This window comes from Dromaius novaehollandiae, chromosome 3, assembly GCF_036370855.1.
Source record: "Dromaius novaehollandiae isolate bDroNov1 chromosome 3, bDroNov1.hap1, whole genome shotgun sequence".
In the NCBI taxonomy this organism is placed as follows: domain Eukaryota; kingdom Metazoa; phylum Chordata; class Aves; order Casuariiformes; family Dromaiidae; genus Dromaius; species Dromaius novaehollandiae.
In genome coordinates this window covers 38,233,164-38,257,994 of record NC_088100.1, presented here as the reverse complement: position 1 = coordinate 38,257,994, position 24,831 = coordinate 38,233,164, and the positions used below count along the sequence as shown (strand labels likewise).

General features: G+C 40.3%; 1 protein-coding gene across 8 annotated transcripts in view; it reads right to left on the bottom strand.

The window, feature by feature from the left end:
• TPBG (trophoblast glycoprotein) overlaps positions 1-24,831 on the bottom strand; it is a 37,108-nt gene extending 12,277 nt beyond the window's left edge. For 3 of the 8 annotated variants that reach the window (XR_010388259.1, XR_010388260.1, XR_010388262.1), the window contains exons 1-3: positions 24,713-24,831; positions 19,154-19,214; positions 9,523-9,647 (exon numbers count right to left, since the gene is read on the bottom strand). Coding sequence is in view for 1 of the 8 variants with exons in the window: in XM_064508712.1 (XP_064364782.1) it covers positions 23,154-24,317 (1,164 nt within the window). In the remaining 7 variants the exon portion in view is untranslated. Of the gene's footprint in view, positions 1-2,912; positions 4,792-7,633; positions 7,928-9,522; positions 9,648-19,153; positions 19,215-20,058; positions 24,460-24,712 lie in introns of those variants that run through there. The other 5 variants (XR_010388265.1, XR_010388263.1, XR_010388261.1 and 2 more) reach the window with 5 other exon arrangements.

Below are 24,831 nucleotides of genomic sequence, written 5' to 3'. Positions count from 1 at the left end.
AGATACCTTTGGAGAGTGGTTGAAGGAGGGTAAAAAAGAAGTGAGCAATTCTAGCTGGCTGGAAGTTGTTGCTTTCCTTTGGGTAACATGCAACCTGCCAACAGCTCTCGGTGAAGCAGCCCTTCCTGGCTCTTGCTGCATTCCTGCAGGTGCTCTGGCAGGTTACCACGGAGCGACCGACTGGCAATAGCTCACCTCATCGTGATGCTGATGGCTCATGCACCAGCCGTCTGCAAGGGGCTGGGAGGAACAGGGTGGGAAGCATTGCCATGCTCGGTGTGATCCATTGTGCCTTGCTTCAGTGCACAGCAGCCTCTCCTGCTGAGCTCCTGCTGGTGTGGTGGAACAGGCTGCTTGTTCAAAATGCAGCTATTTGGCTAAAAAATGTGACAGGGTGGCATTTGCTACACATCATCCACCTCTTAGCAAGGGGGACAGAACATACAGCCCAAAAGTGCAGAAAAGCATTCAGTTGCGTGCATTGTCCTAAGACTACTCAAGGAGACCAGAACAGCTATCGCTAGCTCAGATAATTCACACAATGAAATTCTGAGCATCATTCTCCAGGCTTCCTAGAAAATATTCTTCTGGTCACTTCCTTAGTTTTTCCTTACTATTTATCAGAGTGTATGCTCTTCTGGTGAACAATTCAGCAGCTACATTTATTACAAAACATTAGACTCCCAGAGTTGTTCAGATGTTCTCTCTTAAATTCCCAGAGCAACCTAAAGAATTCTCTTGGGCATAGCTTCCCTTAACATCTCCACCCCAAAATTTAATACATGAATGACTTAAAGATTGTAGAAAACAATCTCAGATGTAATAATATTTTTGAGCTTAAAAGGTTTTTAATCCTTACTATTGAATTCCCTAGCAAAGTTTTTTTCACTCTTGCTTTTTCTAACTTATATTAGTTTTATTGCAATTTTTTCCCCATGGCTGCTGTATTTTTGCTTTAATACCTCATTTTAAACAGTTTGTCTTTGAAACAATATGCTGTTCATAAAACCAAAGGAAAAGGGTAACTAAATTGTGATCATCAGACTAAATGAAGAGACGGTGAGACATTATTGGGTAGTAATATATTTCATGTAATGAATCTGAGTTTGACTTCTCTCTCCCCAGTATCAAACAAGTCTAACTTTGCTGCTGTTCTTGGTTCTTCTGGGGAAGATAATACTTCACCTTATATAAAACAGATTAATATTGAAATACACTCAAAATAACCAGTGGGAACTCATCACTGAACAGAAAATAGTACAGTAACCAAAGAAGAAGATTGCGCTAAATTGCTCTGAAGAATCTATACTGTTGTGCCACTTTTTATGTGAAGAGACTGCAGTATTACATCAAAGTTTGGAGTCTGTGAAGAAGAGAGATAACATCTCCAAACTCCATTTCTTCAGTTAGAAGCGTGGACGTGGAAAATCATGCTTGTTTGGTTCTCTGCTAGATCTGCCCAAAGATTTCTTTAGTCTGAGATGAAGCAGAGGCAGTGCCTAATATTAAGGTGGCTTAACGTTCTCCTGTACAACATCCTGTTCAGTAACTATACAGCAAGTCTTTCCTTGGACAGTTCTGTCACTGCTAGGACATGAGCTAGGTCACCAGGAAGGGGGTGGGTGTGGGTGTGTTATTCTGTTTTTGAAGAATTGGTGTTGGTTTAACTGAGAGATGATAATAAAACACATATTACTTTGTAGGAATGATAAATTCCATTGTTTTTAATTTTTCCTGAGAAATACAACAGGTAGGCCTTATGCTCCAGCAACAGGCTTGCCTCACTCCTGCAGTGAAGTACAGAAGAGTGCTTGCTGAAGGGCCTGCGAGGAAAGTCCATGTTTCAGGGCTAATTCATTCCTCGTGAAACCAAAGGAGTGCTACTAATATTGTACAGGAAATCTTCTGCCATTGCACTAACACCAGTTAATATGAGTCATAACAACAGCAGTAGGACTCCTGTAGACAGGGACTAGGCATTTCCACTATTACGTTGTCTGAACCTACTGTGTGATGGACTCTGGGAACCCTTGGGGGGGATTAAAGCTGGATTTCTGGATCTAAAAGGATCCCAAATTAAAGGGTGAACTGGCAACTGGGGGTCTTCAGCCTACATTATAGGGACAGCAGAATTAGATCTTGAAACATTTGTTGAGATTTTTCTGACAAATTCCCAGCAGTACCTAGTATAACAGCTTGTGTTTATGAATATAGGAAATCTCCTCCATGTTATATTTCTGTGCTGATGCTGCACACCATACTGCAATGTTGTTGCCTTGTTAGAAATGGGTACGGGGACAGTCACAGGTCACATTAAATGCAACTCTGTAGGTTTTTGCATCTGGAATTTTATTTGCCTCTAGTTTCCATCATCATCTGCATCAGGAAGCATACAAAATCTCTTCTTTTGTACATATTCAAACTGGTCATACATTTTTACGGCTGAGTTTACTGAACTTTCTCATACAAATGATGGAAACAATAACAAAGAACGCTAGTTCATGTTTCAAAGGTGACTCGCAGTAGCTGGCAATTTATCATGGGACCTTTTGCAGGCCTATTTTTGGTTTGTTCTCAACACACAACCTTACTGAAGACTCCCAGGTGTTCTTGCTCAGAGCAATGTGATATTGTGGGGATTGCCCTGAAACAAGTGAACATGCTCATTAAAAATGATTTCTGGTATGAAGCTGAGACAACTGGCAGTTAGAACTTCTCCTTGTTTTGACCCTTTCCCTCTTAGCAAAGATAGGATGTACAAATGTGTTCCAGAGTAATGATAAATTCTTCTTAGGAAGAATGAGTGCAGGCTACAGATAAATGAAGAATTTTTGTTTTATTTTTTATTTTTATATATATATATATATACATACACACATACAAATTTGATTTGCATAACTGATATTGCCCTATAATATTCAATTTGCTACTGCAACATTTGCATTTGTGAGTACGCAAAAGGAATGGCCATCAGCTAATCGAATAAATAAAATGCAGCATCTCTGTGGGTGGATTAAAATGTAATTAAAATGTGATCGCTCTTTTAGAACTATTCCATTTAAATATGTTTCTTCAGATGGTAAAACTCAGCATAAATTGAGATGAGATATGAAATTGTCTCTCCACAGGATACTAGACTGAGAGGTGAACTAATTGAAAATAATTCCATTTTGTATTAGTTTTTATTTTACTTTTATGTAGTGTCACTAGGCATTATTAACTTTATCTAGCAAAATTAGAATAGATGTTCCATCACGTGTCACAAATTTCAGTACTAAGTAAGGAAATTCATGCACAATATATGTTATTTAGCTATAAATGTAATAACTGTTTAAATAGATATTATTGGCAAATTAGTGAAAACAGACTGTTTCTTGGCCACAAAAGTATATTAGATGTTCTAATTGTATGTTTATATGTCACTACGCTCTATGGTTGAAACATGAGGCTTCATCTGTCTCGTAGCTGGACTACTCAGTTTGAAACTCAAAGCAAACTGCATATGATGAAGGCTTAATAATATTTTTAAAAATACACTTTCTATTCCTGTTTTGAATGGAAATTCAAATTTTTTTATTGCTTTGAAATATTTTAGTTTGTAGAAATGACCAAGAAAGTTGCTAACAAACAAAAAACCCTAAGGGAGGTAATTACTGCTTTCTCTGCTTTTCCCTTTCTTGACGGTTTCTCTCTTACAGTGAAGCATTATGCAACAAAATGCAAAAACTGAAACTTTGAGTCTGGAAGCCCTTTAAAAGGAAGGTTATAAATGGTTTATATCATATCTTGGGTGATATCATGCTGTTTCTCCAGGAGGCCAAAGTCTTCAACACATAACTTTCAAGGTACTTTAGGTTAGTTACCTGTTTCCTCATCTTACCGTCTTCATCATTAGAATATCCCTTACACTATCCACGAAGTAATGAGTGGCAAGGGGAGTAAGGTATTTGGCTGTAAGAATTCTCCCTTAGAGACTATTATATTTGCAAATTAAGTGATCTTTCTGCCACCAGTATTTTTTAAAATTCTTGTCACTGCTTATAAGCATGAAGAGTCTTTACAGAGAAATCTCATCTCCATCCTAAGGGTCTTTTCTTAATGGTTATTATATTTGAAAAATAAACATTTTTATAAACCAGTGAAGTTCTCTTTCTCCCTGAAGGTCTGTCTTTCACTCTCTTCACATACACAAAAATTGTAGAGGTTTTATACCAAAATGTACAAGCACATTATGCATTGGTCAGAAATAAGAAGAATTTTCTCTTTTATCTTTCTTCTCTTTTTTTTTCTTTTTGACGTGCTACTTCTAGCTATGCTGAGACTGATCCTACAGTTCCTTCTCAAGCAAAATCTGCGTTCTGAGAGTGTGTACTAAGTTCTGTCATTACAAATTGTTCCTGCTGTGGAAGCAGAGGTGTCCACAGCAGAGGGCACATCTCCTGTGTCTGCTGAACAGTTGTCCCTGGAAAACTCTGGGCTGCACTTGCCTGGCTCCAGACAATCCCAACAGATAATGCTCCATATCATGTTAGGCCTAAATGTACAGCACAGCCTCTGCATCTCATTCCCTCTCGCTTGTGCTCGCTGCTGCTTTAGGCTACTGTGCTGATGCTTCTGTTATCAAAAACACAACTATACTGCGGAGGGTTGGCACAGATGTTGGCAGTGATATTTGCAACCTGTGGCAGTCAATAAAGCATAGGAACTGAATTGTTTTAAATATATCCTGGATCCAACTGTGACCATGGACTAAGAATGGTGGGATGAGATGAAGCCCCAAGTGCCGGGCATCTGAAAGTGACAGGAAAAAAAATTATCTGCATTACTGTTCAAGCTTTAATAATCTTTGTTAACCTTCAAAGTTAACTTCTACAGCTATTAATGAGGTCAGTTCACATCTGCTAGAATTCCTCCTAGTAAACTCCAGCTTACTCTGCTGCCTCTCTGCATTTGAAGGTGATCTCTGTAACTGTAGAGGGGAGAGGTTAATGAAAGCTAATTCATTAACTAATTCATGGAAGTTAATTATACAGGAGCTTAAAAGGAGTTGTGGAAGTACCTATTGTGGTTGCATTACTGCATTAAGCATTAAGCTCTGACTTGTGTAAACAGGCATAGGTCACTAACATATAGGCAGCTGTTGGCAAAGAAAAGGGAAAGAAAAATTTATTGTATTTTGCAATATCATTTTTTATAAGTTTTGAGGTTTTATGACCAAACCTTGTACAAAAAGTACAACTAAATGGGTAATAACCATAGCATATTTATAGAAATAAAAACTCAGCTTTTAGAGTTTCATTTTTAAAGTATTTTGCAAATGTTATCCAGTGAAAAACTCAGTGAAAAACACTGTAATGCATGAACTGTATTTTACAGCATGAAGTGCTACTTTCACATAGCCTTGGAAAAACATTTCTGCACTGGATGGAACAAACAACTTGGAACTGGCATGCTAATTTTCATGAAAAGAAACAACTTGAGGTGTTACTAAATAACTATAGTGAAAATAATGCTGATTGATTGATTACTTAGCTGATTCTTGGCTTCTTAGTGGCATCTGTGGCACTACTCACAGAATCTCTTTTTTTCATAGTGTGGTGTTTCTGAAAGTAAATGTACTGATGACTTCTGCCCATCACATATTTCACCAGCTAAGAAAGGTTTTCTTAATAGTATTTTGGAACCGAAAGTGCTGTTTGTTCTAGGCTTTTGCTCTGGGAGTGCACTGAGTTTCTGCTCTGACAGTGCACGTCAATAAAAGATACATACATATAGGTTAAAGGACTGCTGGAAAAGTCCTTATTGAAGACTTTCCATTACCAAAATCCACACAATGACAACTACGTGATTAAGCAGTTCAGTGAAGCTATTAGACTGAACCAAATGCTCCTCTCTCCACACAAAGAACAAGAAGAGAAGTTCTTCTTATCCAAAGAGATCCTCCAGAAGGGACAAACTATGTCTTTTTAAGCCACAAAAAGAATATGGAGCCAACCAGTAAGTAATCACTGTCCCACTCCAACTACTACCTCACTTCATGTTTTTACTTGGCACTGCATATGTACCAGGCAAAATTCTTTGGCTTCTGATATTTAGGAAGTTAATATCCTCATAAACTTAAAAAATGGTGGTCATTCTCTGAATGCTCCTTCCTTTGCCTGCACTCTACATGGTCTGTAGCGTAGCCCTCCTGCTTCAGCTTTCAGCCCATTCCTCCAATAGACACCAAAAAATATAGTACATATTTTTTACAGGAGTGGACCTGAGGCAAGACTTGAGTCACAGTGATGAATTTTCCAAGAGAAAAACTTCACAAGCAGAGGGTCACAGCATCTTGAATTATGATTTGTGTACTTCCTGAGCCAACAGACAAATAAAAAATCCCCAAACTGTCTTCTAAGTCACCATATCCTGTAATTGCTTTAGTCTTTCCTAAATGTCTACTTGTGTGTGCGCATGTATTATATGTATGTGATACATAGATTTGAAACATATATACAATAAGTAAATTTGCATTTATGTCATAATTTGATGATCAAAACATACATGCCTCAGTGATGGGATTTTTAAGGATGTTTAGCCATAGTGCAAAAAGATGAGCTTCAGGACTTACTGGGGCCTTTGGGTGCTAAAAATGTCTAATAATTTGACATAAATTATGCCATTACAGGAGTCTACTAATCTCATTTTACTGGAAAAGTACTAACAACTGGGTTTAGTAACTCATTGTATTAAACACCTTTTCTAGTGATGAGTCAGAAGAATTGGGACAGAAATTATGATCTGCTCTCACAGAACAGAAAGGTGAATCACCTGCTTTCTCCAAGTCTTCCTCCTCCCTCATGAATTAAAAAGTATCATTGATGCCACATGACCATAGCAGGATGTACCTGAGCTATTTGAAGATAATTGAGCTACAGTGTCCAAAGAAAGAATGTCTACATGTTTTCTTTTGGAGCGGATGCAAAATTTCCCAGGCACAACTATGAAAGGCTTGGGAAAACCATCATCTGACTCCTGCTGCTATTTTTTAAGGTTCTCTTACTTGTATAAACAACGCATTACTTTGTGCTTGTGCTCTGATGTTCAGGACAAGCCTGTTTTGTTGGCCAGGGATATGAATACTTTGCTCAGACAAATCACCTGCTTTAAGTATTGGATGTACCCTTCTGAGGTCTCAGCCACCTTCAGATGCTTCATGCACATCTCCCACTGAAGCCTATTATAGTTCTATACACAGAATTAGACTTGGGGAATCTCAGTTCTTTTGAGGAGGGTAATGTAAGGTGGTTAGCTGAAAAAAAGGGGAAGGAATGGAGCAGCCACACACCTACTCTCTAAAAAGCCTGCTTACAAATGCCTCTGTGTACTCTAGCGGGCTCAGCTCCTGTGGCAGATAAATATTTGTTACAGCTAACAGATATCTTTGCATAAAATTAGCATAGATGAAAGCATGTGAAAGAAAATAAATGAAAGAGAAACCGTGCACTGTTCATATTACTTTGATACCACTACTTCAAAGAAAACTGTCCACAGACTCTAAGACTTACTGGACCAGACTGTCCCCCAGAGGTTTCTGCTAGGCCTCTTACACAGATCTTTTTATCAGTTTATATAAAAAAGAAATGCTCACCGTCACCATCTCTGCTATCCTCTTCCCCTGCCCATTTGCTATGAGCACAGGTGTTGTGACGATGGAGGGACGGTGCACACCTGACTGTCCCCAGGAGAGGCAGCCCAGCAGGGACTGGTCTTCAACCAGGAACCTTGGGCAGGCCCCGGCCAAGAGAAGCCGATGATGTCCAGAGGCATTTGGATTACAGCAGAAAATACGATTTTGGTACAAAAAGGTCTTTGGTAGTTTTGGTATATCTGAAAGTCTTTTGTATTTTTCACTGCAGTCTCTTCACTGTCTCATTCTTGGTCACTAAATAGAGATTTTTTTAAATTATTTTTTATCCGAGGAGTTCTGCTTTGAATTAGTTTTTTAATATTTTCTTGAAGCCTTGTTACCATAAAAAGAAGGTATCCTTTTTTTGTTGCTGTTGTTCTTGAATGAGGCGGTCTCTCCGGCAGAGAAAATAATCTGTTTTACCACAGCTAGACTTCTTGTGCCCACGTCAATGTATTTAAACCCGACTCAGGTATCTCTATCTCTAACTGGGTATCTCTACACTAACCTATAAGCTTTCCCCCAGTATAGCATGCAGCGTTTAGCTGTCTGAAAAACATGTCTTAGGTTTGTCTCTGCACATCTCATTTAAAAATCTCTTTCCTGATTGAGTCCTATTATAACTTTGAGCAGTTTGTGCCAAGAAGGTACTATCTACTTAATGCTAAGCACTGAAAGAGAAGGCTCAGGTGTTTGGGGGAGTTGTTCCTAAAGCACTGGTTATGTTAAAGCAGCAAGTGTTATTGGGGAGCTAACAAAGAAGATGTATGCATCGGTCAGCATAGCACTAGCATTATTTATTTATTTTGCAGTAGCATCTGGATGCTCCTGACAGAAAATAGCAACCCCATATGCCAGGCAATGTAGAAATACAGAACAAAGCTACTCTCCACCCTAGAAGCTCACAAGGAAAGATGACAGCAAGCTTCTGAAAATATCTTTCCTAATGTATTTAGAACATCGACCTATTCCTACTTTAGAATATTTTATTCCTGAGTCATAAGGTTATGATCTGAACTCCACAAACATCTCATTTTTGCAATATCTACAAGTTCTACCTAGTAGTAGCCACCATCAAAAACAAAGCTGCAAATGAAATCAGGGTTTTAAGTAAGCATAACACATTTTTTTTCTTTTTTCCTTTTCAAAGTCAGTCCTGTGTTGTAGTATTTTGTGCCACCAAAAGAAATGGCAACTGATGGGCTAAAGAGAGCTCTCAAAAGTACCTTGTATCGTAAAACTAAAAGGCATTTTTCCTGCCTCTGGTAGAGCTCTGCGTCCCTGCGCAAATTTAAATCATCTCTAGCAAGAATCATTTATCCCCAGGGCTCCCAAAAGTACTTCTGGAGCTCACACTCTCCTTGCTGGAATGCCTCAAGTCATACCAGGTATCAGACATTTTCAAAATTTTGGAATAAAGATGCAATGAAGCTCAAATTCTTGCTCATAATCAGCCTATTTTATGTCACTTTGTCTGTGACAAAACAGCCACAGAGCAAGGATAACTTGCCATAAAAGGATCACTGACATTGTAGAGAGACCCTCCAATATCTGATACTGATCTTTGCCAACCCACAGAGACTATCATCGCTCCAGATGAAGGAAAGAAAATGGCCAAACAGCCATTACATGACTTCTGACAGTCTCCTTAGCTCTGATGGCTCTTCAGAGTTGTGAAGCATTGGCATAATGCAGAGAGGCCTCTCTTGTTTATAGCCCAGCACATAGGTAAGCCAGGGCAAGAGCTTGAAGTCACCTTGCTACTCCTGAACAATTCACTAACCACACCTATGCCCTTTCGCAAGGCATAAATACTTTAATACATTAATTACATAAGTAAGTATACTTACTCTGCTATTGACAGATTGTATTGTTTCTTAGCAATTATTCGGTCTTTGCTTTGATAAGAAAATTCAAAAATATCCCAGTTCCTTTCTCTTTTTCTCAGAAGGCATACACTCAAAGATAGAGCTACCTAGGTTTTAAAGTAAAAAAAAAAAAGTCAAAATATTGGCAACATCTTAGTGCTGAAGAAGCAATAAAAGCAAAGTGGAGGCAAGGGAGTATTGTGCTAAACTATTCACCCAGGATAGGTTTCCATCTAACTGTTTTACAAGTTATGGATTCTAAAGTTACTCAAAAGATTTAACAGCTGCTAAAAATTACCGTGTTATCCCATACCATCATTCCAGTTATCAAAAGTGTTTATTACAACAACTTCACTGCAATAATTAGCTCTAAAACATTAGACTCATTATTTCTTTTACCTACAAAAGAGACCAAAATACAACTAGCTTTTAATAAATATTGTTTGTAAAAGCCTGAAGATGAGATAAAACTCAAATATTAATTTCCACCAAGAATTGTAATGTCCAGCCCCAACCACATATAGGGAATAGCTTTACATATATATTAAAAAAAGTAGGTAATTTATAAAATTTAAAATGCATTACATAAATGTATGTGTATATATATAAACCGAAAATGTATGAAACAAATTTTATTTGTTTGTGTCATTATGAAGTTATGAAGAACAAAATAGTATAGAGATATTTTTCTCCTTCTTTTAAAAGTAGCAAGGGCAGTTCTCAAGATAATTAAGTTGCCTGCACATCTCCAGTTTAATCTTGCATTCCTTACACGCTTAAACCAACTGCAAGGCTCAGGATCAGCATACACTAAGTTTTGGCTGAAGCAAGAAGATATTAATGCTATCCCAAGATTTAAATAATGTGTCCAGAAAGGCAACAGGATGAAATTCATGTCCTTTTTAGCTGGAGGGTGGGACACTGCTCAGTCAGTGTAATACAGACTAAGATAGTACACTCTTCCTTGATGAGCTGAAGTTACAGCCAGGAATAAATCCTCTCTGTGTAATGTGGCTGTACTAGCAACACACCAATGGGAAGAAGCAGTTGACTGACAGTTTCAGGTTACAGAGTTCTTGTCTTCTACATCCTGAGATAAGGATTTGGCAGGCTGGGAGAGCCATTTCTGTAGGAGGAGAGAACACCACTGCTCCATTAGCTATCATGACATCCAAGTTTGAGAGCTTTCTGTATGGTCTGACCCATCACAAAGATCAGTACTGTAACAAACTCACAGAATGGACCCAGTACAGAAGTACAAATCACATTTTACTGCTGAAAATATTTGGCCTGAGAGCTGACTGTATCATAACACTTGGGGTTCTGCTTGCAGTTTTGCTCCTCCTCCTACTAGGAACAGCGGGAGTGTCTGCAACGGGCCCTGGCTGGAGGCACCCACGAGTGCTCAGGAAACATCATTGCGATGCCACTCTCTCTCAATCACCTCTGAAAGTTCATGGCAATCAGGAGAGGTTCCTGAGGACTGGAAGAGAGCAAATGTCATTCTTGTCGAGAAGGGCAAGAAGGAGGATCCAGGAAATGATAGGCTGGTCAGCCTCACCTTGATCTCTGGGAAGGTGAAGGACCAACTAATCCTGCCAGTCATTCCCAAACACATGGAGGACAGGAAAGCAATCAGGAGTAGTCAGCATGGATTTGTGAAGGAGAAAACATGCCTGACTAACCTGAAAGCCTGCTATGATGAGAAGACTGGCTTGGTGGATGAGGGGAGAGCGGTAGATGTTGTTTATCTTTACTTTAGTAAGATGTCTCCCATATGTCTCCCATAACACCCTCACAGACGAGCTGATGAAGTATGTGGACAGTGAGGTGGACTGAAAACTGGTTGAACTGTTCGGATCAGAGGGTTGCGATCAGCATCACAAAGTCCAGCTGCTGGCCAATCAATAGTGGTGTCCCCATGGGTCTACACTGAGACCAGTACTGTTTCACATCTTCATTAACGACCTGCATGATGGGGCCAAATGCACCCTCAGCAAGGTTGCCAATACAAAACTGGGAGAAGCAGCTGGTATACCAGAAAGTTGCATTGCCATTCAGAGAGACCTCAACAGGCTGGAGAAATGACCAGAGAAGAACCTCATGGAGCTCCACCAAGGGAAATGCCATGTCCTGCCCCCAGGGAGGAGTAACCCCCGGCACCAGGACAGGCTGGGCGCCAACCAGCTGGAGAGCAGCTTGGCAGAGCAGGCCCTGGGGATCTTGGTGGACAACCAGCTGACCATGGGCCAGCAACGAGCCTTTGTGGCAAAGGCGGCCAACAGCCTCCTGGGCCGCATGAGGCAGCGTGTTGCCAGCAGATGACAGGAAGTGATCCTTCCTCTCTGCTCAGCCCTGGTGAGACCCATCCGGAGTGCTGGGTCCAGTCATGGGCTCCCCAGTACTAGAGAGACATGGATGTACTGGAGAGAGTCTAGTGAAAGGCTTCAAACACGATGAAGGGACAGAAGCATCTGTCATACGGGGAGAGGCTGAGAGAGCTGGGACTGTTCAGCCTGGAGATGAGAAGGCTCAATGGGAATCTTATCAATGCTTATAAATACCTGATGGGGGGCATATAAAGAAGACAGGGCCAGACTCTTCTCAGTGGTGCCCAGGGATGGGACAAGAGGCAACAGGCACAATACAGGAAATTTCTTTTAAAGATAAGTGTGGCGGACAGATGAATGAATTTTTTGCCTTAAACATTTCTTGGTGCTTGGGGTGCAGGCAGGCCACAACCCTGAACAAGCCATCTGTCCCTGGCAGAAACAGGACTGGGCTGCTGCGACCCCCCCGAGATGGTCTCCCTGCGACCACCCAGGACACACCGAGCCTGCACTGAATGAGACCACAATCGGGCAGAGACTTTGGGATCTGGACTGTAAATTATTGTCTGTTTTTAGCACAACTTCTATAAAACCTGCTTGGCATGAGTGGCTAAATTTGCTGAAGCCTTAGGCCGCACTCCCTAGTACAGTGAGAAAGGGCCCCAGAGCTGGTGCAGGCGGGAATGATAAGGGAGTTACCAGCAATTTGCATTCCTGTGCACTGCTGAAACAGTGCTAATTGCTGGAGTTATCACCTTCTTTGTCAGGACCTTGAGAGCTAATGGCTGGACCCAAGAATGGAGACACACCTGTCAGCAGAAACGGCAACAGTAAACGGCCTACCTAGGGACAGTGATGAGACCCAATAAGGAGCAGGAGACCCCAGACCCAAATATTACTATTGGTCTGAACTACCACGTGAGGGGTGGGAAACTTAATTTGAAAAAGCTATAATTGTCGAGGGATTTCTTTGTTTGGTCCCTCTCGCTCCCTCTCGGCCCTCGCCCCTTGCCCTCGTCTCTCTCGTCCCTCGTTGGAGGCACCCAGCTTGAGCTGTGATTCGAATGGAGTCAGCAGAACATCATCGGCCTCGGAGTGGTGATAGCTAGCTTCCTCTCTCCTTTTCCAACTTTCTCTATCTTTTCCCCTTACCCTTGTTCTGTTCTCCTCTTCCCTTCGCCTCCCCTTCGCTTTTCCCCCACCTTTTCTCTTCACTTCGTGGAAAATAAAGTTAAAAGGTTGTACGATATTTGACCAGATTTAGCGTCTTAATCTCGTCCTTGGGATTGTAACGAAACCCTCCCGATACTGGATTGGGACAATAAGAAAACACTTTGTCACTGTGAGGGTGGTCAAACACTGGAGAAGGTTGCCCAGAAAGGTTGTGGAGTCTCCCTCCTTGGAGATATTCAAAACCCAGCTGGACACAGTCTTGGGCAGCCTGCCCTAGCTGACCGTGCTTGAGCAGGGGGGTTGGATCCGATCATCTCCAGAGGTGCCTTCCAATACCAACTAGTCTGTAATTCTGTAACAGCATAAGTCTAAGATCTTATGGAGGGATTTACTTCAGTGTAGTTTGAAATCATACCTAATTGGTATGATTTTTACCCCATGTTTTTCCACTGTTTTCACAATGATTATTCTTCTGTGGGTTTCACCATGCTCTCAAATTTATGCAAAGCTTATGTCCCATTTCCTGATGCAAAAGAAAAATGTAAGAAGTCGCTTATATTCCTCTAGAAAGATGAACATTTATTATTAAATAAATGTAAGAGGAGAAGAATGTGTCTTACCTAAAAATTTCTCATGAAGCAGATAAAAGGCTTTTTGCACAGGAGACAAAACTTTCTCCAAGCAGCAGACTTTCCAAAGGAACTCAGTCCTCCAGGAATTAGGGAGTATCACAGAGCTAACAAGCATTCTGCTCTAAGTACAAGGTGCTTTAATTTGCCTATGACTTCTCTATGAAACTTAAGGCAAGACAGTGCATATCCTGTCCTTCAGACGGTGTACATACTTCCCTTGGGAGGGAATGAGAGAACAATAGCTGCTTATTGCATTTAAGGCATAAAATGCAGCATAAAAATGCGACAAGAAGATGTATAGCATATTCTGGTATGCATATTTTTTGGTGAGCTAGATGAAATGTTGATAATGTGAATTAACTGTGGCTCCAACAAAGTGAATGTCTGAACAGACCTAAATAACCTGAAACTTCTGAAAGAAACTGTACCTTTTCTACCACAGAATCTTTAATGATGTCACTTGATTCTTCAGTGAGTGCAAAAAAGAACTATCATTACCAAGAGATTTTGTGTTCTATCACATTTCTGCCCTAAACAGTTTGTTCTGCCAAAGATCTTCCCTTTCCTATTCCTCCCCTTCACATGACAGAATAACGAAAAGTAAGATTGGGAGGGTCCCTCAGCAGCTGTACTACACTATCAGTTTGTCTCCTTGTACTGAAGACTACCCCTGGAAGTTTCAGTGTTCACAGTGTACAGTGTATAATAAAAAAAAAAAAAAAAAAAAAAAAGAAAAAAAGGGAGGACAAAAATATTTCTGTTATCAGAATTTCTGGAAATATCATCAATAATATCATCAATAACTATGATTATTTGTGAAAGATAAGATAGATTTTTTGTCTATTAATTCAATTTACACTAACCAGTTGTTTGCTCCTACTCTTTCTAAACCACCGAGGAAACACAGTTATCTGTGAACTATTACAGAACTCATATAGGAACATAACCTACAATTGCAGCAGAGGAGCAGGTGCTTCACACTTCTATCCAAAGGGAATATCAACAGCTAAATGATAAGGACATTTTGTATAACTCTCTCAAGTGACTAACATTCAGACTTGAGTCCTCTCTTGGCAGTTAAAACGATTCCAGCTAGTGGAAGTACTAGTATCATCTACTGTTAGCTAGTGCACCGCAGCATCATGTGTTTGAAATAGGTCAAGTCAATTCATTTTACTCAGCCTCATTTATCAAATTCTATTTGCTATCTCTGCAATTCTGATCAGAAAAATCGCTAAAACTACAAAATCTAGAGAGCTGTATTAAGAACAACAGTAACCCCTACTGGATTTTGACAGTCTCCCTGAAAACCTATGATATAAAACACCTTGTACTGCTTTGTGCAAAAGGCCGCATAACTATTATGCAGAACCAGTCATTTCTCTGTTTGCCATAAATTTCAGTGTCATCATTTCCTGGATTAAATTGGAAATCCTGCTGAATTTACACTCAAGCTCACTGAAAGACATCTGTTCCTTGTAAATTCAAATTTAGAGCATTTTTTGTATTTACAGATAAGTTATGAAAGCAGGCTTATGCCAGGTAGTTTGTTTCCATGCTAACATTAACAAGCACTAGAATGCATTTCTTGAAGTGTCTGAAAAGAAATGCCTTCATATATGAGGAATAACATAAAAAAATAATCACAATTTGATGAAAGCATGCCCTAAACTCGTATGAGTCCTCTTCAGACAGTCCAAACATATCAGGGTGTGTAAAGGGTTGAGGAGAGGAGAAATCAGAACAGAGATACAATAAGCCATTAAAATAGAAGTCTCCCTACCTAGTTAAATGGCATGTATTTCAATATCACATTTCAGTGTTCCAATCCTTTCTGCGTATGTAGTGTTTCTGACAAATGAAGAGTATATTAGCTGAGCCATTTCCAGTGGCATTTAACTATCCTGAGTGTCAGAAAAGTTTGAGCACTGTTTCTGCAATTTTTTTTTCTAGACTGTCTTCTCAGATTACGATTTCCTTTCTCATAACTGAAAATCTGAATCACAGAGTTCCTTTGAGCAACCACAGAAGTTTTTAGGTATGTTGGAAAATTAAACAGAACAGGACAAACAGGAAAAGAGAAAACCTGCATGAAAGTCTAACAACATATATAACATTATTAATTAATTTGCGTAGTGATAAACATTCAAGACTTGATTCTGTGCATGACCGGTTTCACAGAAATTCTATCTTTGATTGCTTACTAATGAAAAGTAAACAAACATGGTCACTGTACAAAGGTGAAGGAAAAAAGGGTATCTGGGTTATAGAAGATTACATAAGCGAGGTGGAGATAGAGCAAAGATAGTCTGTATATAGGGTGTTACAGAAAAATCTGAATGAATCCAAGAAACAAGACACATGGTAAGTATTTGTGAGAGCTTTTGATATTCTCAAGTCTTTACTATGTCTTTCAAGTACATACTGGACTGAAGGTTTTCCACACAGAAAATTGTTTCTCCATATTTGTCTTAATTTACATTAAAACAATGTAATTTTCCAAAGGCAGATGCACAGGTGAAAATGAAGCCCCTTTGCGATATTTTGAAAGTAGCACCCCGAAACATGGTCATTTTAGAAAATCTTGGCCATTTAGCACCAGTTTGTGTTACCTTCAATGAGAGCACTCAGTGTGCAGCAAAGCAAAGTGCAAGTCTTAAGTGCTTCTTAGAAGCATACATACATACTCCATTTAGGCACTTAGATTCCCTTTCCAATACGCGGGAAAAAATAGGCACCTAAACTAGCCAACAGAAAATACTGAAGATATTGGTGTGTCTTAGACTTTTCTGCTTTTCAAAAATCTCCTAGTTTTACACTGTTATATATATACTAATAATTATTGTTTTCCGATGCTTAAGAGCTCTATCTCAGCTACCTCTAGGCTAACAGAAGTACCCACTCCTGAAAAGAGGGAAACATAAAAGCACTATGGTAAAGCCACGGGTGTAAATGGACTCAAATCTATTTGCAGCTGCAGGATTTGGTTACCATTTGTTTATAAGCTGTTACAGAGAATGAATGAAGAAACCTGAAGAAAAAACAACTGTCAATGTAGTCACTACTTCTTTTTTCTTCTTCAAAACAAGCTTAAATTGTTCGAATGTTCCAAAATGTTGCGAGTTCATGAGTGCTTACAGCATTCTTGTAACGAATGGCAGTTTTTCTTATTTTGATTGTGTTGGTTTGATTTTGCTATTGTTATTTGATGCTATTATACTGCCAGCATCAAGTAAATATTCAATTCTCTTAAAATGTCTATTTGACATCTGATAAATGAGTTCTTTACTGCATAAGTGCCCATGACTTCATGTAAGCCTATCCTAGGCTATGCCAAAAACAACGTTTGTATGAGAACAAGTAGAATATCTAAACCAGACTGTGGGCAGATACTAAGACAGATCAGTCCTAAGATAAAATCCAGGATAGATCAATCAACTGTGTATAAAACTAAATATCCTTCTGTGTTAGGTATCCCTAACACTGTGATAAAACAATAATAGCAGACAGTGAGGTACAAGACTTGCTAAGTTTTCAGGTATGCTCTTGGGACAGCACAGAAGAATTCCTCAATCCTGTAAAAATTTCAGATCTTTGCAATAGCTATCAATGAGAAGATGAAACATCATCTTTTCCTTTTAATTGCCACGTAGACACAATCTAAATATTCATATAAAAAAGAGTGTAAGCTGGATTGCCATCAAAATGTTTTTTTCTTAGGAGTTCAGCCTGCATTCTTTGTTTCAGAAAACTATCAGAAAAACTATTTCTTTAATGGTTCCTTTCCAGTAAGAGAACTCACACCATCAATAAAAACAGTGCCTTTATATTTCATTATGTAAATATGTATTTGAAGACTTTAAAATATACAATTTGATCTAATCATTAAAAACCTGAAAATCCATTACTGTTCATTTTAGAATCAACACTTAACTTGAAAATCAATACCGCATATATTAACTTTAAAAATAACAAGCTATCAAATTATGTTCAAATAACAAGAATGATTAGAACACAATCCCTTAAATTAACTTGCCAACTTTCATTCGAAAGAAATTAATCATGCAATCTATATGTAAGTTGCTTTTTCATTACTCTCTCATGCAAATTTACACCACAATAATCAACCTGAGTTATAAAGAAAACAACTACACTTTTAGCAAAGACCTCAGTATCTAAGGATTTATAATAATTAAATCAACAGTGTGAACATACAACATTTATACGCAACCTAGTAAATATTTTAAGTTTTTGCTCAAGAATCTTTTTTAATTATGAAATAAAACTTCAAACCACTTGAACCTCAAATCTGAGAAATTTAGAGCAGATTCTTGCATACCTAAAATTTCTAGAATGGTGAAACATGTTAGAACAACTAGATAGATTTCTATTTTCTAACATTTTCATCACTGTATGTATTGAAACAACATTGCTAATTTATTCAGATGCTGGATGGTAGCTTTCGTGCATAAATCTGTTGTTTTATTTTGTTAGTCTGTCATCAGAATGAAAATGTTATCTAATGAATACTTTGGAAATGTAAATAATTACGAGTATTAAAATATTAACAGAAATACAAATACTGTGATTAAAATACCATTTTCCTGTGCTTAGTAGTTCCCCATTTCTATTTAGGGTCACCTTGGGGATGCACGGCCTGATTTCAAACTTCTACACTACAGAGGACTTCTAGCATAGCAAAGTTGTTCAAGGATGTGACAACATGTAAACGGTAACACTACTGAGGAAGCAAAAGTCCTTTTTAAGGACACGGTTATATGGGGAAACCTGCATTTTAACTTGTAAAAGCTTGTGTATTTCAAGGTGGGGGAGGAATGCTGTTGGGTTTATTGTATCAGTACAAAGCACAACTTTTCTGCTACTGCTGCATTGACTCAAGAAGCTAGCATAATAGTTACTTCTGCATCAGCAGAGGACTGTTGGCTCACACATGGTTTAAGTCTCATTTTTAAGCATGTATGAAATGTCTAATAAATGTTACACTACCGAAAAAAACCTGACTTGGCCTCAGTGGGCTTTCGCTGTTTGATTTCAAGGCAAAGTCCTTGCAATTGGTAAGGAATGCCTTTGCAAAAACTGAGCATTATGTAACGGGCCCGATCTAATCACTATTAAATCAGCAGATGCTGAATTAAATTCAATTTTCTATTATATCCACCAAAAATACTGCAGTGGAAACACCTGCATTACAAATATTATGGGACATAATTCCACTTGTTAGTAAAATGATTCTATTCATAGCAACAGGAAGAAATTAGAGCTATATCCATAAAACATGACTATAACAGAAAAGACAGAACCAATCAGCATTTGTCCCTATCAATAGTGTTGTGATCTTTGGTGCTGACACACTACAAAGGGATAGTCTCAGTTTCTTTTGTAAGCTTCTCTGTTCAACCTTCCCTCGTAGTATATAAATGCCATTTGGAAGCTTGAAACTGAAATATTTTTTCTTACCAAATGCTATTTTCCTTCATCATATGCTCAGAGTGAATGGTTCTTCATGAACACTCAGCTGCTAAAGAAAAAGAGAGAGTGCATATCAAATTTTCATTCTGTCCACTTTGACAAGGCTCTTTTTCCTGTTAAGACTTAAAAGGGAAATGAGGATGTTAAATCTCAAAAGATAGGTGCAATCAGACTGGTTTCTCTACCTGTGCAGACTCACGATGTTCTTTTTATGGATTTCTTGGGAAAATAAGATGAACAAAAAATTATGTTGATCTGCAAAGAGCAGAGTATATCACAGGAAATGTGCTGGTAGAATAATGAGAGCTTGGCATCTTAGTGCAGTAATATGTTGAATATTTTGCCACGTCTGTCTTCAGTGACATCTCAGTCAACAAGCAAATACTGGTCTTAGCAGAGAGCTTCACTAGCCGGCATGTCACTGGGGATTGTCACTAGTGCTTAATTACTCTGAATGAAAAGGTTTAAAGTAGCTGTGCAAAACTTCTTATTACTTTTTGGATTTCAAAGTTATTGGTAATGTTACAGATAGCTAGGCATAGAACATGTTTGGCAATCCATATACAGCTACCTCAGGTAAAGAAAGATTCAGGGAATTTTGTGCTTCTTAACTGGCAATGACCGCTTATCCCAAATGGTTAAGAAAATATATTACAATTATTTCAATTCCTTGTGCTTTTCTTCTTAGAAAGTTTCAAGCTTATCCCAACTAAAGCTGATTTAAAGAGAGCAGTTGACCCTTGGATGATCCATCCTTTCTGCTTCTTAGGTGCTTAGCCTTCCCTGAAGGTTTGCCCACTACTTTAATTCAGATGTTTTCTACAAAACATCAGTGACAACCTTGTCATGTAGAACTTTTGGGTTTTAGGTATACAAAACACATTTTAGAGGCATTTAGTACTGCATGCATTTTATTGAAGATTGAATGAATAAAACAGCCTTGTTAATTAAGCTGCTCTGGAAATAGTAATCAAATGAAATTTTAGGTGTCAAAGCAGAATAAGGTTATAAAGTATGCTTCAGAAGAAGTCTTACACTAAGATATTTTAAATGTATACTTTTTTTACCAAATTCTGAAGCACTTTTAGAGCTACTTTTTAAATGTCTTCTGTGTATTACTGTAACTATTCCATAGTAGGAAAGGAAGACGAATTCCAAGCATTGTTTATAGAAGGCAATTTAGGATCAAATGCATTGTACAAAACACCAAAGCATTCACTGTTGGTCAAACACCATAGGTGAACATTATCTAACACAATACTGACACATGCTAATTGTCACACCCTTATAAATACACAGGTAAGCAAATGGCAGAAATTATTTTAAAGTAGTGGTCACCAGGTCTCTAATAAAATTCTATTACAATGACTTTTATTATACAAAAAAATGATAATCTTTAGAATAATGGGTGTAGTACAATTGTTACACTTGCTCACTATACAAATACTAATTTACTGAGTTCGTTGGTGATAGACTATGACTGATGTCGTTGCCTGTCCTTACACAGTTCTGTAAATGACGTCCATTGCATAATACATTATGGATGATAGGTCTCACCGTATTTACTTAAAAGTATCTATTAACACAAATCAAGAAATTGTCCAAGAAATGGCTTAGCTTGTACATATTTTACGTACTGTATTACAGAAGCATCTTTAGCAAGGATGAGGCTCCACTTTTCTTGGCACTGTATAAATAAATGTGAGCTGATAATTCTACAAAATGACCAATACATCACAGCACATTATATAGCTACTGCAAATTCTATCTTGGTACAGAAACTATTTTATGTATACTAAATATGAACAGTTTGCATAGTTGCTCATTAATAGTTATTCATACTGGAGCTTATACTATTCTTAAAATATGTGCAGCTAACATTCAGGCCAGCAAATTGTTTTCTCAAGAATCCACAAACTTAAATTCATATGCTGTTATCTGGATATTGCTCATACATTTAAATTATAACAGGAGAAATTAGCTTACATTAATTGTAAAATATACTGATTTATCAAAATATTGATTTGTACTTTTTTAAACTTTTGAAAGTGGATGTACAAAAATACATTAAAAATAAGCACTGCTATTAAATAAAGCCAATTTAAAGCAATAGAAAACTAGTCTGAACCAACATGTGCTACTTGTTTTGACAATGCCTGAAGTTATAAGGAAGTTAAGAGAAAAATGCATTTGAATAATCTTGATGCCCAAATTACTAATTTAAATTATTTCTTCTGATACTTAAATAACTATTTTATACTTATGAGCTCTTACCAAAGGAATACACCTATGAGAAAACAGTCACTCTTAGAAGTGAAGGAAATTAGCTGATAATTCATGAAATTATAAAGTGCTGAAGAGCTTCAAGTAACAGCACTCACAGAGAGAGCACCACTGATAAACTGATACAGTAAATACAGAAGTGTAATATAAATTGGTATGTATTTTTTCTTCAAGAATCTATAAACATATTAGAGAAATATGCATTAATTATTGGTGGCCGTTGGAAGGTCCTCACTAACCTTTCAGTATGTCTTCAGAATTACATACTAAATGATGCATCTTTGAAGTATTTTACATGCTTCCTACACTTAAACAAAAATGCATTCTCAAACAAGTAGCAGGCATGAGTGCATATATAATACCTAAACAGACTTGCCAGTAGTTTTAAGATAAATGTAAAATTACACTATTATTCAATGTACATCGCTACAAAATGGCACAAGCACCAAGAGCTTTATATGAAACAGTGAGTACTTAATTTAATCAGCCAAATTCTGTATCCCTTTACAAGTCTGAAACTCTCTGACTACAGGACTGAGCTGCATTTAATTTAATTCAAGCCCTGAAAGTATGCATTTTGTAATAAATAATTCTATTTAGATATAATTTTCTATATTATGAACTCAACAATTAAATTTGAATTTTTAAAAGTTTGGTAGAGTAGACTAGTAAATTCAATTAGTTTGTAATTTTTTTTTATAAGGTTGACTAGCATTTCTGTTGAAGTTTTGAGAGCGCTGACAGGGGGCTTTGTGCTAAGTGAAACTGTACTCTCATTGTCAATCGATGTAATTCTTATAGTGTGTTTCACAAAACTCAAATATTCGTGTCTGTAAGCTATAGACTTGTATAATTTTTTTAATTCAAATTACTACTGTAGGGCTATTACTTAGAGACTGTAGAGCTATTCACATCAGATATCCATACATATTTCATTAAGCAGCAAACTTCAACACAACAGTTCTTGTAAGACTGTTGAATTTAACAGTTCAAACTGAGTTTGGATGCAGTTTATATAAAAACCACTCTTTTCACTTAAGCTGCAATCAAAAATAACTTTACAAAACAATAAGAGACTTACTGAGATTGTAAGTTTCCTAACATGTAAAACTATAATGTATTTGTGCATGCTATTTTATTTCCTTCTAACAGAAAAGTTTAGTTTCCCTTTTTTTTTTTTTTTTTTTTTTTAAATCTGAAGGCAGTCTATGAAATAGAATCGTTGTCTTCGCAGTTAGGATATACAGGACCAAAACTGGTACTGATGAACGTAATGTTTTTTTCCCAAAAAAGTTGAGGCAGCTTTTGTTGAATGGTATCTGTATCAGTCTATAAACTCTGGTGGCTTTAGAGCAGAAGAGAGAGAGAGAGAGAGAGAGAGAGAGAGAGAGAGAAAATCCTTTTATCTTTTGAGACTGAAAACTTTTCCAACAAGTACTGGCAGCAAGTTTCAATGAAAATACGTAAGGAGGAAGAGAAGTAGCAGCTTATTTCTTATGTACAGTGCAACACAACGCACAACTGCTCAGTGTCTCAACATAAAAGAAAACAGTAACGAACTTTACATCATATGGAGGCATATTACCCTCATGTTACAAACACATCTGTGATCGCTCTGGGGAGAGGGATGCAAGCATAAGCGTAAAGCTTAAGTCTACTTTTCATGCATAGCTTTTGTGCATTGCCCTGCTTCCATGGCATTTTGTCAGACATCTGAATTGGAGCTGAGGTTTGTTAACCTGGGGTCTGCGTTGATCTCGTATCTGTAGTGATATCCCTCCATGTGATCTCTGCACGCATCTCTGATGTTGTGCATCCACTTTTTGATTCCTTTTCGGTTCAAATACAAAACCAGGAGAAAAATGGCCCCGATGAGAGCCAAGACTATCCCTAAGAAGACGTATGAAGTCTGTAGCTGGGAGGGCAGGTCTAAGGGCACTGAGCAGTTCAGGTCCGAGCTGTTGATCTTCAGCAAGGCTTTGCCCAGCATCTTCTCGGGGTAGGAGCACTTCAAGGCTTCTTTGCCCTCCACCTGGTCGCTCTCCTTGAGCCAGCTCACCAAGTCCTCGATGGCGCAGTCGCAGACCCAGGCATTGCGGCCGAGGCCGATCCTCCGGAGGGCGGGCAGGCTGCGAAACTGGGCCAGGGTGCCGTTCCTCAGGACGCTCAGCGAGTTGTCGCTGAGGTCGAGGCTCTGCAGCCGGCGCAGGCCCCGGAAGGACACGTTTCGCAGGTCCACTAGGGAGTTGTTGCTGAGGTCCAAGTACCGCAGGCCAGGCAGGGAGGCGAACATGCCGGCGGGCAGCAGCAGCAGCCCGTTGTCGGCCAGCTCCAGGCGGCTCAGGTTGCGCAGCGCCCCGGCCTGCAGCAGCGCCGCGAGGCTGCGGAGGACGCCGTGGCCGCGCAGGGCGCCGCGCAGGGCCAGCTCCTCCAGCGGGCTGCCGGCCTCGCCGAAGGCCCGCGGGCTGAGCGACGCCAGCGGGTTGCCGCTGAGGTCCAGCTGCCGCAGGCCCGGCAGGGCGGCGAGGGCGCCGGCCTCCACGGCCAGCAGGTGGCTGCGGCTGAGGTCGAGGGCGCGCAGCTGGGCAAGGCGCGGTGCGGCGAGGGCGCCGGCCGGCAGGCGACCCAGGCGGGTGCCGCTGAGGGAGAGGCGGCGCACGGAGGGCGGCAGGTCGGGCGGCACCTCCGTCAGGTTCCCGTTCGCGCACTTCACCGTCTCGGCCGCCTCAGAGCACTCGCACGGGGCCGGGCAGGGGCCGGGCGGCTGCGCCGAGCCGCAGCGCAGCAGGACGAGCAGCAGCAGCCCCAGGCACAGCGCCCCGCGGGGCCGCTCCGCCGGGGCGCCCGCGCCCGCCATCGTCGCGCCCATCGCCGCGCCCCGCGCCGCGGCGGGCGGCCGGGCGGCCAAACTTTCCCCGGCGGCCGCGCGCGGCTCTCGGCGGGGCGGCGCCCGCTCCGCGCGGCCCCTCTCCGCGGCGGCCGCTTCCTCTGGGGGCTCCGCGCGGCGGGACCTGCGACAGGGGAGAAAAGGCAGGGAGGGGAGCGGCGGGGCGGCGCCACCCACAGCCGTCCCCGACGCCGCGAGCCCGGCCACGCGGCTGCCCCCGGCCCCGGCCGGCCGGGAGGGAGGGAGGAGCCGGCGATGAGCGAGCTCCTGCCCGCGCCCGGTGCCCACGCGGCTCCACGCGCACTGCGCGGAGCCGACGGAAGGCACCAACCCGCCCCGCCGCCCCCCGCGCGCGGCTCCGCGCCCCCCGCCCTTACCTGCCGCCGCCCGCGGCTCCCGCTCCGCGCCCGGCGCAAACTCCGCCGCCGAGCCCGAGCGAGCCGCGAGTGACTCCCGCCGCCAGCCCCGCGCCGCGCCCGGCCCGGCCCGGCCCGGC